The 16,866-nt window shown below is 34.2% G+C and overlaps 1 protein-coding gene across 4 annotated transcripts in view; it reads left to right on the top strand.

Moving 5' to 3' along the window:
- LOC143249796 (glycine receptor subunit alpha-1-like) overlaps positions 1 to 16,866 on the top strand; it is a 70,356-nt gene that overhangs the window by 33,122 nt on the left and 20,368 nt on the right. For 3 of the 4 annotated variants that reach the window (XM_076500230.1, XM_076500229.1, XM_076500232.1), the window contains 3 exons: positions 2,186 to 2,253; positions 2,503 to 2,726; positions 12,624 to 12,706. In XM_076500230.1, the coding sequence (XP_076356345.1) occupies positions 2,186 to 2,253; positions 2,503 to 2,726; positions 12,624 to 12,706 (375 nt within the window). Of the gene's footprint in view, positions 1 to 1,442; positions 1,510 to 2,185; positions 2,254 to 2,502; positions 2,727 to 12,623; positions 12,707 to 16,866 lie in introns of those variants that run through there. The other variant, XM_076500231.1, reaches the window with a different exon arrangement.

Here is a 16,866-nt window from a genome sequence, read left to right as displayed (position 1 = left end):
CTGTTCGTGATAATAATGTCATAACCCATAAGTGATTTTTCTTGTAACTAATAAATCATCTTCTTACGTTCCGGAACTTGGTCTGTTCCACTTAAAAATTAGTCACAACACTTTCTCGTGAACATCTAGGTTTATTTTAGTGCTCATTTCGGTGTTTCAACAATAACATAATGTACCCTAGCAACGATATATGTAGTTAAAACTTCCAAGCTAACTGGATTATTCTTTCTTCAGCTATAGCTTGATTGGTTGAGTACATTAAATGTAGCTAAGTGGAAAGTACTAGTTATTTCTTCTTTGCTGTCAAGTCCAATGTCAGTATCACGTGTTCTTTGAGAGACATTAAGCAATAAGTTAACTTGTATTCTGAGTTTTATTGGATTTCAAAATGTTAAAGCTCGTTTACTCCTAATTTCAAGCGAAATTGGATTACTACGTACATGTTAAAATAGTGACATAAAATTATTTCTTCCAATACGAGTTTGAGAAATCAGTTGATTTTCATGTGTTTGTTGCTTATCCAAAAGAGTAAAACAATTTAAATTATTGCAACTTCTCATTTTTCTAAATAAATTGTTTGTTTTCACTAAATGTATTTTGATTGTATGTTGTTGTTTTTGTTAACTCCAGCGGAAACTGAATTTCTATATCACAAAAGTAACTGTACTTCGTTCATCGATGGGACGATGGTAAGTTTACAGACTTACAATACTAAAATTCGGGGTTCGATTTCCTGCGGTAAACACAGCAAATAGTGCAATGACGATCTGCTCTAGAATAAACAAACAAACAAACTTTACTTCGGAGATATCACATGAAAACGACACAGACATAACTGTTGTTTCTTTTCAGACCTGGCATGGCCAGGTGGTTAAGTCACTCGACTCGTAATCCGAGGGCTGTGGGTTCGAATCTCCCTCACACCAAACACGATCGCCCTTTCAGCCGTGGAGGCGTCATAATATTACAGTCAATTCCACTATTCGTTGGTAAAAGAGTAGCCCAAGAGTTGGCAGTGGGTGGTGATGACTAGCTGCATACCCTCTAGTCTTACACTCATAAATTAGGGATGACTAGTGCAGATAGCTTTCGTTTAGCTTTGCTCGAAATTAAAAAAAAAAGCAAAGTTTTGTTTTTACTACAGAGAGTTAACCACACCCACTATTTGCTACTTCTGTTATCTTCAGAATTACTCAAAGGTTTGTAATCGGTATTGAATAATAATAGACACGCCAATCTCTTTGTGCTCATCACAAATATAAACATGTTATTCTTTAGCTGTAAATTATCCGTGATGTCTGGTACAAGATGAGCATTGTAAGTTATGGGTTTTCGTGCACGAACCTTTGTTGTTCTCGGTATTGGATATCAAAGATTTGAATGGATCACGTCAAAAGAAGAATTTTCGTTTGAAACAGTAATTTAAACTGTTTATTAATACAGTATACATTATTATGATGTACATTTTTGAGTTCACTCCTTATAATTCTATGGAAAGTACTTGTGCAGGTAAAATGCTTACAATTTATTCAAAGTAATTGTGAAAATGAAATAATTGTTCTTTACATGTTATAATATTAATTACTAATCATGGAATCAGTTGTAATTGCATATATATATATATTGTTGAGACGGTATCCCTTCGTTTGCGGAATCTTTAAAAAGTATCTCCTGGATATAAGTCCAGTTTGTGCAATGATAACAAATTTGTTTATTTCGACCTTAAAGTTTATACACTTTTCTAACATGTAAAACATAGGCCTAAGTAATTTACAATTGTCGTTTAAACGAAAGTCACGGTTGATCAATCAAGTAGCTGAAAACTAAACGCCCTCTAACTGATTAATTCTGTCTTTCTTCACTAATTTACTCTCCAAACTTACTTAGTCAGTTGGCTGGCTCTTTTATACATACAGTCTAATCCTCGTTTTAAATACTGCGAACATTTCTAGACTTTCGTGACGTCAAGTTAGAATATTTTAGGCTTACTCTCACAAAATTAAATAATCTTAACGTCATGCACCTTCTTGCTAAAATCTAAATTACAACAAAAATATAGCTTATAAAAACAGAAAACATAATTTTTAATACAATCTGTAAATCTGGACTTTGATTTATTTATTTTGTTGCTAAGCAGCGAGAACGTAGATGGACGTTAACACTTTTTTGTGTTTATGTATTTCAGATATTCCAACAAACGTGCAATGTGAAGTATCTCTGCGGAGCTTTGGCGCTGTTAATCCTGAAACCATGGTAACGTATGATATTTACTTACCCGTATTATTGCATCTGACTCTTGTCTACCTATTTGCTATTCGTGGAGAATATTAAAACACGCAAAATATCCTTAAAACAGTTTTGATGATAGACGTAGTTAAGGATTACAATATTCATTTATTATAAACTGAAGTACGAAAACAACAGAAACGGAACAGTCTCTTAACTGATATACTTTATCTAAAGAAAAAACAAATTCACTTGTCGTATTTGTTTAATTTTTAGGATTATGAAGTTGATCTTTACTTGAGACAAACATGGAGAGACGAGAGACTATTTAATCCAAATTTGACCCGCCCTCTGGACTTGAATGATCCTGGTCTTGTTAAGCGCGTATGGAGACCTGACGTCTACTTTCCAAACGCAAAACATGGAGAGTTTCAGTACGTCACAGTTCCGAACGTTCTGGTACGAATTTATCCCGATGGTCACATCTTCTACATGTTAAGGTAACACATAGTTTTTAATTCATTCAGAGCACAACTGGAAAGTTTGTTATAAAATAACTACCTTCCCGATGAGACTTGGTATTGAGCCCAAAACCTCGTTGGCACCGGATTTAGCAGTGCAGTGTTTGCTATATTATAAAATATTCGCAAAATATATCCTAGCAAGGTGTATGTCTGTTGCCTTATAGCAGAGCCATATTGGGCTATCTGCTGAGTTCACCGATTGTAGCGTTATAAGTTCGAAGACTTAACGCTGTACTAGCAAGGACTACAGCTAACTAAATATACTTTACTTACGTCCTTCCTTATGAAGACTATAATTCATTATTTTATCAGTTGAGTGCCCTCGCTTTTAACAATATTTGTGAATAGAATAGTTGGGGTGAACATTATTACGTACTTAAACATAAGAACTAACTATGGTTTTATTTTCTTAGGGATACAGCTGTGTGTAGATTGCATGTCTAAGGTAACAAATAACGATGACGTTTTTTAAGGATGTAGTCAGATAACATTTAATGATGTTTTTCCCAACTTTTCTAAATGTAAAAAAAAAAAACAAATTACATTTTAACGATAATGAACATTGTTATCGTATGAACGTCTTTTCAAGTCTGGCAAAGCGTGGTTATAATTAAGTGTAGTTTTCATAATTCGTTACTTATATCTTTAATACTAACTTCGTTATTCAGCTCCTAACTTTTTTTTTCAAAACGAGAAGGATAATATATAATAATATTTCAACACCACTCTTCTGCCATGTCTTCTGTTTTTCTCGTTCTGGAAAGAACCTAAGGGACCGAATAAAATATGTAGTGTTAAATAATATAATAGGCTTAATACCACTATTTTATGGCAAGTATAATTCATTATAATCATGTCTTAATAGCTTAGAAAAAAAACGTTCACGTCATTGTTGTTTTAAGATTATAACTGCACTGTTCTTTTCCGTTTCTCAGGCAAAAATTGGCGATGCGTCTTAAATTTTTAACGATGTCTCAAAGATAAGTCTGAGAGCTGATAACGCTATAAAAACAAAATTAACAACAAAAAATTATCGATACTCTTAGTAGGTAGATTGTGGATGGCCTATTGTGTACTTTTACCGTTAACAACAAAGCAATGTAACAAGAGGTACTTCTGTATTGTTGTAAATTGTTTTTAATTTAAGCGTTTGTATCGTGGAGTGGTGGAGATGCTTTCTTGCGAAAGAATCATTTTTTAAAATTGTGTACTAGTATAAAACTCAAGTTAGACTATATTTTGATTATTTATCGAGTTTGTTAGTCAGTCCAGTTTTACGATTATTGAATTTGTATTTCAATGAAGTACTACAGTAACGAGAAAGTGCCACATCTGCGATAGATATTAGCAAGTAAGAGAAATTGGTTCTATTTCGTACTTAGGCCTATTACTTTATCGCTGAGCAATGGAAGAAACTCTAGTAGCAGAAATGAAGAGCAACAGTCATCATGAAATGAGCCAGTCTTTGAATTCTTAGAACTTACCCAACAATAAAAACCATTAAAACAAATATATAGATTCCACGGAATGTTGAGGTAGAAGGTATGTGATTTTTATGGCGTTGCCCATCTACGACGTGGATGGAATCCTATATCCTGAAGTGAGAACGAACAAGGTGGTATGCCTAGATAAAAAACCTTAATTATTTGAAAACAAATTACTGTTCTGCCACTAAAAACCTCTAAGTCATGAAACCTATCTAGCTGATATTACGTTAATTTCAAACATTTGTTTTGTTTTGAATTTCACACAAAGCTACTCGAGGGTTATCTGTGCTAGCCGTCCCTAATTTAGCAGTGTAAGACTAGAGGGAAGGCAGCTAGTCATCGCCACCCCCCGCCAACTCTTGGACTACTCTTTTAACAACGAATAGTCGGATTGACTGTAATATTATAACGCCCCCATAGCTGAAAGGACGTGCATGTTTGGTGTGACTGGGATTCGAACCCGCGACCCTCGGATTACAAGTCGAACGCCTTAACACACTTGTCCATGCCTAGCCCAATTTCAAACATATTGTTGTCCTTCGTTAGATCTTCAGTGCAGTGTGTGGTGATTTAATCTTTCTGGATAGATGTAGATCTCAATATTTGAGTGTTTAGTGCTTTATGAAACAAATCGTACTCAAAAACGGATCTCACAAAACCTTTGGAACAACATTGGTGTTTCACCTGTGTCGTAAGCAAATTTAGATGCTTCATATATAATTTTTTAAAAACGCTATTATAAATTTTCGTCAATTATAATATCTACGTTTCTCCTTAGGACGTTTTTGCTGCACAAACTACAAAACCTTGAACACGCTATCGATGACTGAAAAGTGAATTACTTTCCTACTTAGGGTTTAATAACGAGTCTTCTATTTTATTTATACTGAGGCTCCTATAACTTACGGTAATTTCTAAAACTATTTAATAATACAAGATATGCTTTATTAAAGACACTTGTGCTTGGAATGCGCACATTTTATGAATTGTTGTGGACAACCAGGATGGATTAACCACTTCACGTATTCCACAGCTTTTAATTTTCTCTGAGTGAGATCTTGAAATTGACTGCTAAAGAATTTATATATTAAGCTCTAAAATATCATTAAGTTTAAATATTATTTTTGCAGAATATTAGGCTTAGTAATAAATATATAAGCACTTTACACAAATCAGATCAGTTATGTTAATATTGTAAGAAAGGTTGTTTTTTTTTAACCTTTATAAAATATCTATTTCAATTATTAGTTTAAAAATGTGGTATGAGTAGTGGCGTATAATTGCATAAACCTCAACCCGCCACTCAGTTCTCGTGTATTAAGTGTAAAGTATCATTGTAGTTTTTGTAGTACAGGAATAAAATACTACAACTGAGTAAACGCTCTCACCCATCCGTGGTGAACCATAAACATTATTGTACTAAGTTCATGATGCGTCGATATTTCAACAATATGAATCGTTTCGTTGCTCGTGAGCAACGATGGAGAAATAATTAAAATTATTCCTATGAACTCAGTGTTGAAAGTTAGTTTAAAACATAACTGCCAAAGTTAAACGAAAGTGTTAACACAAACTGCTCGGCGCACTCGCAATTAATGACAATTATAAATCAAACTTTATGTAACAGCAAAGTGGAAATTGCACTGTCAGAAACTTTTCTTCAATGGAACATTCAAGGAAATTTATTGTTGTGTGATCTGGGGAACATTTAGAATTATTACTCTTTTTATATTTCAGGTTATGAAAATATTGAAATAATTAAAATTATAAAAATACAAATAGAAGTCGCATCTAAGTTTGTTTGTTTCTGAATTTCGCGCAAAGCTACACGAGGACTATCTGCGCTAGCCGTCCATAATCTAGTAGTGTAAGACTAGAGGGAAGGCGGCTGGTCATCATCACCCACCGCAAACTCTTGGACTACTCTTTACCAACGAATAGTGGGTTTACCCGTCACATTATAACGCTCACACGACTGAAACGGCTAGCATGTTTGATGTAACGGGGATTCGAATCCACAACCCTCAGATTACGAGTCGAGTGCCTTAACCACCTGGCCATCACATCCAAGTAAAACGGTACATTTACGTAACTACACAGTATAAAAACATTATAACAATTAATCAATAACCTTAAAATATTAACTTCTGTCTTTTTACTTTATATTTTAAGAACCTACAAGTGAAAGTCAAAAGTAATATTTTATAAAATCTTAATCACACTATATTTGTTATATCAATTTCCAACGAGGCCTTTCAACCAATTCCAGGGTTTGTTTGGTTTTGGTTTGTTTGTTTTTTTTAATTTCGCGCAAAGCTGCACGAGAACTATCTGCGTTAACCGTCCCTAATTTAGAGGGAAGGCAGCTAGTCTTCAAGAACGAGCATATTTGGTGTGACGAGCCCACTACCTTCGGATTACGAATCGAGTGCCTCAGTTACCAGGCCATGCCGGGACGGTTCGTTTGGTTGGCTGGGACAGTATTGTTTATATAATCAACTGCCATGAACAACGACTATATATTATATGAAGCACATTAAGCAAATGAAATGTAATTATTTTCACTTTTATTTAAGACATTTACAAATCATATCTTTAGTGCAATGATTAATAACACAATATTACTTATTTTGTAACACAAGCACAATTACTTCTTTATAAAAAATATTTGAAGGATTGTTTAGAATTAAGCACAAAACTACGCAAGGGACTATCTATGTTCTGCTTACCACGGGTATCAAAACCCGGTTTCTAGCGTTAAGTCCTCAGATATATCGCGTGGCCCGGCATGGCCAAGCGTGTTAAGGCGTGAGGCTCGTAATCTTAGGGCCGCGGGTTCGCATTCCCATCGCGCCAAACATGCTCGCCCTTTCAGCTGTGGGGGCGTTATAATGTGATGGTCAATCCCACTATTCGTTGGTAAAAGAGTAGCCCAAGAGTTGCAGTGGGTGGTGATGACTAGCTGCCTTCCCTCCTAGTCTTACACTACTAAATTAGGGACGGCTAGCACAGATACCCTCGAGTAGCTTTGTGCGAAATTCAAAAAACAAAGAAACAGATATATCGCTGTACCACTGGTGGGTCTATAAAAAGAAACAGCCACAAAAACCTGTTTCCTCATTTATTTACGTCAGTTGGTAAAAGTAGATAAACAAGTTCTGTAATTATTGTGACTTTGCTATCGATAATAGAAACACAACTTATTAACAGTTAAGGTTTTGACTAGTTCCTTCTCAAACGTTTTAAGAAAGACGAAAAATAAAATTATTTTCCTGTATTTCCGCATAGATCATCCCGATTTTTTAGTTATATCTTCCCGTCAAGTTTTTAGATTTAACTTCAATTTCTTTTATCGTCACAGCGCGTTGTGAAGTTGTTTTTTATTGTATATGAAACCTCCATTTTTCGCTATTTAAATTTATTTAATTATTTTTATTTTATATTCCTGGAGTTAAACGTACTGTCTTGCATAAGGATCTCGACTTGAATGTATTCTATACAAATATAATACACTGAAAGTTTTCATAGTTTTGTCCTTTAAGCAATCTCTATGGTTATGATAAGTTCATCAGCCGGTCGCGCTAGATTTCTCCGAAGTCCGCGTTTTCTTCTCTAATACCTTCCTATTTTGATTGGCCGTTGCCATTCTAGTTCAGTTTAATCACTAACATAGGTGTAAATAGCTCCTGTGTTGCGACACTTTTCTACTATATAAAAGTGTATCGAGAATGAGGTTGTTTTTTTTTAATACCAAATATTTATTTAGTACCGAGTGAAATTAATCTGCAGTTTGCTACGAAGAGTAGTATTTAAACTTCATCGAGTAGTAATGAGAAACGTGGTTTTAAGAGAACCATTAGAATAATCTAATTGATGTAATAAGAAAGTAACTGGGAGCAGTAAATGTTAGGACAAGTGTCAATGGTGGGATTTTTTTGTTTATTTTGAATTTCGCGCAAAGCTACACGAGGGCTATCTGCGCTAGCCATCCATAATTTAGCAGCTAGCTCTCACTGCCCACCGCCAACTCTTGGGCTATTCTTTTACCAACCAATAGTGGGATTGACCGTCACATTATAATGCCCCCACGGCTGAAAGGGCGAGCATGTTTGGTGTGACGGGGATTCGAAGCCGCGACCTTCGGCTTACGAATCGAGTGCCTTATCCATCTGGCTATGCGGGGTCAATGCTGGGAAGAGACACTCTTTAGGTAAAGTTGACATTACTCATCGCAGACTTTGGTTTTCTGAATGCTCTTTATTTTTTTTATGTCTGTTTGTGGGGGAGCAGCAAATGCATATTGGGAGGATTCAGTTTTGGTAGGTTTTGGTTTCCCGTCATTTTTGACGGGCATTTCTACTAATATAAATATATTTTGTTGTTGTGGTTAAGCACAAAGATGTGACTTGTACTACTACCTGTGATTTTCCCAACGCAGGAATTGAACCACAAATGTTAGCATTACAACTTTTCATTCTTACCATTAAACCCACTTAACAGAGGGAACTTATAATAAATTAGGCCATCTATAGTTGTAGGTGGAAAAATGTATTACACATGGGCTTAAACTCAAAGTTAAAGCTGATACAGTGTATTAACACTGAGTTGGGAAATTTCTTCGGTAGATGCCTTTACAACTGAAAGAAATAACAATAAAGATCAGACAAAAATCTTCAACATTTTACATAAGACATTCGATATTTAAGGTTGGAATTACAGTCTCAGTACCCTCGGTGGATTCAGCAGATAGCCCAGCCTAGCTTTACCATAAGAAAACACACATACAGTCCATATAATGGCCATTTATTTGCAATAATAACTAAAACATCTGTGTTTAATTTTTACTATTGAACTAAACAAAAGAAAAATGAATTTTCCCTCCAAACTTCTCAAACACAGCAATAAACTAAATCTCGCCAACTACAACCTGATATATATCAATATATATAATATTGATATGATATTTATATGTTTTAAAAATACAATATTAAATATAATTATGGAAGGTTACAAATTATACACATACAGGAGTAACAGACAATACGTAATTGCAACTAATACGTCAACTTATTAGTAGTATAATACATTGTTATAGACAAGAATATAGTTCTTCAATGCACTAATATTTTATATTTATTTTTTTAAAAAGCAGAACATTTTGCTTTAATATAACCGTTAGTATATCAATATATGATTGTGAAGTATTGTTCCAAATGTTCTATATTCTCTCCACAACTTATTCATATTATCTTTCTTTGCTATTTGATATTCTCTGCTTCTATATAAGTCCATTGAGCCTTAATAATATCCATACTGGAATTTTGGGCAGACCAAGTTATCTTTATAATTGATTCAACGCTCTCTTTGTCATCCCAAGTCTCGCTTCTCCGTATTTGCCTGGATGTTACTGTCTTGCTTTAATAAACTATTATGGATTGAATTAATACAAAATGTTGAATATGGATCCATTTGTAAAGATCTTCTCCAGCTTTGTTTCTCCAATTGTTTGAATTCTATTACTTTTTCATCGTTTATCTCTCTTCATCGTTGATTTCGGAAAGTTACACTTCCAATGATGCCACTTCGAGTTAATGTTTATCTAATTGTTCTGGAAATAACATTTATACTTTTACTTACAACCAGTAGATTGGCAAGATCTCTATTGGATTATCTTATATTAAAAACAAAACCAAGTGTATTTATTACTTAACATTAGTTTAAAGAATTTGGGTTTTCTACCTCGACCATAACAATTCGTGCAGCTTCTACATAAACCCGAAATTTCGCATTTGTCATATGGCTATTATTCCATTTACCATACTACTGCTGGGAATAGTACAACTTTTATAAACGTTATGCTTCTCTAGCTTGTTTGATTGGTTGGATTGCAGTTCATCAGTAACAAGCGACAGTAATCTGGTGCACCTCATTTTTCTACAATAGAGGGCGAACAACTGTACAATATTTGCATTTGATACCTATTCTCTTTGCTGTTTCTATCTTTATTTTCTTTAAATCATATGTGTAAGTATTTATGTTATAATAAAATCAAAGATGATATGAAAATGTCATTCAATTTGACAGAAATTACATAAAATTAATCGAAAATTAATTACATTTATCGTAAGAATTATTAAAATAACAAAACGTGGCAATTTTAGACGTCATCAAGTTAATTAGGATATTCTTATTCGCATATTTTATTGTTAACAAAACAAATATGTATCTGTTCTTAGAAAACACAATTTGAAGCGTTCGCATACCATATGGCAATCAAATCGAAGTTTCGTTTAAATGTAATGCGTTACTTAATAGTTAGTTTTGTACTGGTATCGTATTTGGTTATAAGGGTAAACTTGCCTCACTAAAACTACATGTTTTATTTTCTGGTTATCTATTGAAATATCTTCATACTTTAATAAATAGCAAATCACCAGGAGCCCGAATCAGTGGAGATAAACATTAAATTGTACTCAATTAATATGAATAGTAGTATACTCAAAATGCTGGGTTATCGATAATATACTCTTCAAAAAAGAAACGCAAAAAGGATATTTTTGTTATTTTAAAGAGAAGTATATGTAATAACGTTACAAACTCAGAGTATGTGATGCTACACGTGTTAAGGCACTGATTAACAATGTCTCAAATTTTGCCTTTTGCGTTTCTTTTTGTGAAGAGTATATTTTTCGCTGATGATATAACAAAATATATTTTCGCGAATGCAGTCTTTGTTTCTTTTAAATTTAGTATTTAAAGCTATTTCTGTGTTCTAACATTATTTAACGTAACGCATTTGGCTGTCGGCTTTCATTCACTGCAATTTATGATAATAACAAACATAACATAAGGGCAGTTAACTGGAAATAAGTAGTAAACAGTTTTGTATTTGTTGATAACCCAGCTGTAAGGAATTCTTGTAATTTTTATCAGGAGTTTTAATATACGCACTAACACGTCTCAGTTTATGGATCAAACGTGAAGCATTTTACTTTTCATGTTAAATTTCATGAGAAACGATGACCTTAGTGTGCACATATTACGAGTTATTTTCTCCTTTTTTAGTTTTTGTCTTTAAGTTAACGTATTTATCTCAAATGGTGATCTTATGATTGCCTACGTAAGCGCATTTCTTCACTAATTTTGTATTACGTCGTGTAAAGTATCCTGGCATACATAACCACTTTTTTTTCACAGTAAGAACAGTTCACATAAAACCTTGTACCAGATAAAGGCATAGGTCAATGAAGTATTGCACCTATAGAAGCGACTGTATATGTATATATATATATATATATTTCTTTTTGCAACTATTTTACATCAGACAGTCTCATATAAATATATATATATAATATTTTTAAATCTTCATCAAACATATCAGGACCTATATAAATGGCTAACGCTTTACTATCGCTTCAAAATTATAGAATAAACACTTTCAAATTCTGCAGAACGTTCTCTTTTTTTCATATTTACTCTCAACAGGTCACCACTACTAAGGTTAATTGCGTTATGATGTTTTTTTTTTAAAGTTGTTCGTTCTGTGATATCTGACTTGTTATAAACTCTACCGCTGAAACATGAACAAGACTTTCAACTGATCTTCTTCCAACTGGCTCGTATAATTTGTTTATTTATTGGATTTCGCGAAAAACTATTCAAGGTTTACATGTTCTGGCCGTTTTGCTCTTGAAATGATGAACTACAGAAAAGGCAGCACTGTTCACCACCAGTTCTTGGGCTACTCTTAACAAATGGATAATGGATTAAATCGTCACTTATAACTTCCCAACGGCTGAAAGGGCGAATATGTTTTGTCACAGGATTCGAACCCACAACCTGCTAATGACGGGCTCTAACCAATATTTATTTACTGTTTGGCCACACTATATCTAGCAAGAGGTATTAAATTTCACTCTAAAATCCCCCTGCTAGTAGAGTGGTAATTCTACAGATTTACAATGCTAAAATCAGGGATTCGATTCCCTTCGGTGGGCTTAGCAGATAGTCCGATGTGGCTTGCTCTAAGAAAAACAAGCACACTCTTAAATATGGAAATAACTCAGTAAAATCTAAACTCAGGATTAGATGTATATTACATATTAATCTCGACTTTCCAATCTTATGAAAAATAGCTTTCAGTGTATCGCTTCGTTCTTTATGCAGTAAAACAAAGATCTAATTTATGTTGTGTCACTAACTGATTTTCCGACTTTCTGAATTATTGATAAGATATATTGTTCGTCATTTCAGTTTTTAATATTAATATAATATTTTATTTAAATGTTATATTTTAACCAATGTAGTTCAAACTTTCTTTATCTGATGAATTATAAATAAGTCAAACTGTCTTCTGATTTTAGTGACGTTTGTTATCTTATCTTAGGTTGAAGCTAACCTTCTCCTGTATGATGGAACTGGAACGTTATCCGCTCGACTCCCAAATTTGCACCATTGAGTTAGCATCATGTAAGTTTCAGATCTGTCACTTGTAATCTATTTCCCATAAATATTCATCTTTTGGTGTCATTCTTAAGCCTTGAAAGTAGGAGTTTCTGTTTTATCGTCGAGTTTACCGTGTTGAAAACATCGAGGCTACAACGCGTTATTACCCAACCTTTCATGGACTTCATCTTGTTAGGTAGCTTTTTCAAATTAGCTTTAACTTTTCTGATGCATTTACTCGTAGTAAAGGTCAAGTTTTGACAGGAATCTATAGAGTGCTAAATCCTAAGCACAAGTGAGTTGTCACGTTTCATCAACCTAGAGGGAAATTGCACTTAATGTTTCGAAACTGAAATGTATTCCAACATAAACCATGAACTTAACGACAGTTTAGAGCTTAAAAGAATGATTATAAAAATCCTGCCTCAAAACTCCCTGTCGTAAAATGCAAAAATTCGATCATCTCAAGATCGTATTGCATATTGTTGGAGGCTATGTTCTAATGTTTTAAATTTAGATGTTCATTCGAGGAGACTTGACGTCTCGTGATGAATACGTAATTTAGTTACAAGAATTTAACTTACGAATACTGGAGGAATGATTTAAACAATGTGACTTGGTGTCTCGTGATGAATACGTAGTTTAGTTACAATAATTTAACTTAAGAATATTGGAGGAATGATTTAAGCAATGTGACTTGATGTCTCGTGATGAATACGTAATTTAGTTACAAGAATTTAACTTAAGAATATTGGAGAAATGATTTAAACAATGTGACTTGATGTCTCGTGATAAATACATAGTTTAGTTACAATAATTTAACTTAAGAATATTGGAGGAATGATTTAAACAATGTGACTTGATGTCTCGTGATGAATACGTAATTTAGTTACAAGAATTTAACTTAAGAATATTGGAGAAATGATTTAAACAATGTGACATGATGTCTCGTGATGAATACGTAGTTCAGTTACAAGAATTTAACTTAAGAATATTGGAGAAATGATTTAAACAATGTGACATGATGTCTCGTGATGAATACGTAGTTTAGTTACAAGAATTTAACTTACGAATACTGGAGGAATGATTTAAACAATGTGACATGATATCTCGTGATGAATACGTAGTTCAGTTACAAGAATTTAACTTAAGAATATTGGAGAAATGATTTAAACAATGTGACATGATGTCTCGTGATGAATACGTAGTTTAGTTACAAGAATTTAACTTACGAATACTGGAGGAATGATTTAAACAATGTGACATGATATCTCGTGATGAATACGTAGTTTAGTTACAAGAATTTAACTTACGAATACTGGAGGAATGATTTAAACAATGTGACATGATGTCTCGTGATGAATACGTAGTTTAGTTACAAGAATTTAACTTACGAATACTGGAGAAATGATTTAAACAATGTGACTTGATGTCTCGTGATGAATACGTAGTTTAGTTTCAATAATTTAACTTAAGAATATTGGAGGAATGATTTAAACAATGTGACTTGATGTCTCGTGATGAATACGTAAAGCTACTCGAAGGCTATCTGCGCTAGCTGTCCCTAATTTAGCAGTGCAAGACTACAGGGAAAAGCAACTAGTAATCACCACCCAACGCCAACTCTTGGGCTACTCTTTTACCAACAAAGAGTGGGATTGATCATAACATTATAATGCCTTCACGGCTAAAAGAGCCAGCATATTTGGTGTGACGGGGATTCGAACCCGTGACCCTCAGATTACGAATCCCCATAGCACCAAACATGCTCGCCCTTTACGCTGTGGGGAATTATAATGTGACGGACAATCGCAGTATTTGTTGGTAAAATAGTAGCCCAAGAGTTGGCGTTGGGTGGTGATGACTAGTTCCCTTCTCTGTAGTCTTGCACTGCTAAATTAAGGACGGCTAGCGCAAATAGCCTTCGTGTAGCTTTGCGCGAAATTCAAAACCAAACCAATATTTATTGCGCAGCTAAAGTAATATTGTACGTGTAAACTGTTTGAGCTTAGAGAATTTTGAAATATCATGTTATAGATAGGTCAGTAGAATGTTTTACAGGGAACAGAACTACAGAAGATATTTGAACAAAAGATGAAGACAAAGTTGAGGTCCTCGGTACAGAGGGTCGATAGGCTGGTGGGGTTCATGAATAAAATAATCAAATACAGTGTTCTTACTGGGATAAGAAATGATAGTGTTTAACGTTATTCGACTTAATATTTAATACGGAATGTTTACTTTGTGTAAGGAATTTTAACATTAGATCTCAGCGAGGATCGTCCTAGATAGATATCACTGAAAGAGATATCTAATAAGTAGATTTAATCATGTCTTTGGAATGGACCTGTAAGAGTGTCCATTTCACTAAAATAACAACTCCTGCTGCCATCTAAAGTGAATTATGCGTAACTATTGGTCACGTGACGCAATCCACAAACACAATGACGAAAGGTGTCGAATGATTTAACTGGTAAGCACTTTTAGTTTCTTATGGTTACAAAGCAGATATTTCAGGGCATTTCACTTTGTTGATTTCAATTAATGAGGAATTATAGACGGTCTAATCTGAAGCAAAGAAAACACAACCCTCAAATTCACTTTCTTTTTCTTTGTTTTTATAACGTGTGATTATTTTATCACGAATCGCTCAGGGTAAGATTCACCCTTCGTCTTACCAATAACACACTTAAGCTTCAGCTGTTGAGCGTATTTCACTGCTCCATACGTATACTTTGTATTCTAGACAATGTAACACTTGCGTATGACCTTTCCTTTCCATGTCAGGAGCATTTAAACGAAGGTTTAAGTGATTTAAATGTAGTTGCTGAAAGTAGCATTTATTTTAAGTTGGGAGTTTTTACGAGTTAGGTGGAGCCATTTTATCTTATTTTCGGATTTCGTTTTATCCAACCGTGTACGTTAAACAGTCAACCGCCTCTGTTTCTAAAATTATTTTTCTATGTTTAAATAAGATTTATGCCCAGTAATCGTAATGGTTTAAAACTGTATTTGTAGATAAGGTGGCTGTAGTACACCACATTTCTTATCACCAAAAATCTAAAGAACTTCACTGAGAGTGATAAATTATCTGAACTTTTGTTAACAGATTCATCTAAAGTTTTCATGCATGTTAATTCTTGTATAACGTGTTGCTAGTTCTTTGTACTGCATTATAATGTTCCATACGTAAATAAAACGTTGTGAAAGATTCATGAACAGGAATAAGAGAGTTTAACAGTAAAGTACCTTTTTACACCGTTAGGGGTCCACAAACACCAACTAAAAATTGTGGCTATAAGTAAATTCTAATTTGTATTCTAGTTGTTATTAGAAAAGCTTGAACTTAATTGTAAGAAACGGTGCCGGTGCAGTGATAGATAGTCTGGAGATCTGTATGTTTTAGTGATAGATAGTCTGGAGATCTGTATGTTTTAGTGATAGATAGTCTGGAGATCTGTATGTTTTAGTGATAGATAGTCTGGAGATCTGTATGTTTTAGTGATAGATAGTTTGGAGATCTGTATGTTTTATCTGGATAATGGTAACAACAAGATTATTATTCTTTTTAACTTTTATAATATTTTATCGAAAGCCGAATAAATATTTATGTACCGCACTGTTTTTGAAACCAAAGAGGTTTCATTATCATAAAAATAACTTATAGCACAATAAAACGTACATTTGAAATTCGCAACTTGAGACAGCTCAATATCAAAATATGTTCTGTTTTAAATCTGCTTTCTATTGTGCATGTATACAGCGTGGAGTTCATCGGTTGACATTTCTATTTCTAAACGGAATCAGCAGACTTGGTAAACATTGAATACGAAGATATTCAAGTACTAGAGAACAAAACAGAGCAGGAGCTGAAATGTCAACAGGTCTTTGTTTTACAGCAGATTTTATAATCTTTGTACGTGTTTTAAATTTGTTTTCTTGCCTATACCTTTGTACTGGCGAACAGAGCTTGGGCCCGGCATGGCCAAGCGCGTAAGGCGCGCGACTCGTAATCCGAGGGTCGCGGGTTCGCGCCCGCGTCGCGCCAAACATGCTCGCCCTCCCAGCCGTGGGGGCGTTATAATGTCGCAGTCAATTCCACTATTCGTTGGTAAAAGAGTAGCCCAAGAGTTGGCGGTTGGTGGTGATGACTAGCTGCCTTCCCTCTAGTCTTACCCTGCTAA

This window comes from Tachypleus tridentatus, chromosome 4 (genome assembly GCF_004210375.1).
Source record: "Tachypleus tridentatus isolate NWPU-2018 chromosome 4, ASM421037v1, whole genome shotgun sequence".
Taxonomy (NCBI): domain Eukaryota; kingdom Metazoa; phylum Arthropoda; class Merostomata; order Xiphosura; family Limulidae; genus Tachypleus; species Tachypleus tridentatus.
This window is presented reverse-complemented; position numbering and strand designations above follow the sequence as displayed.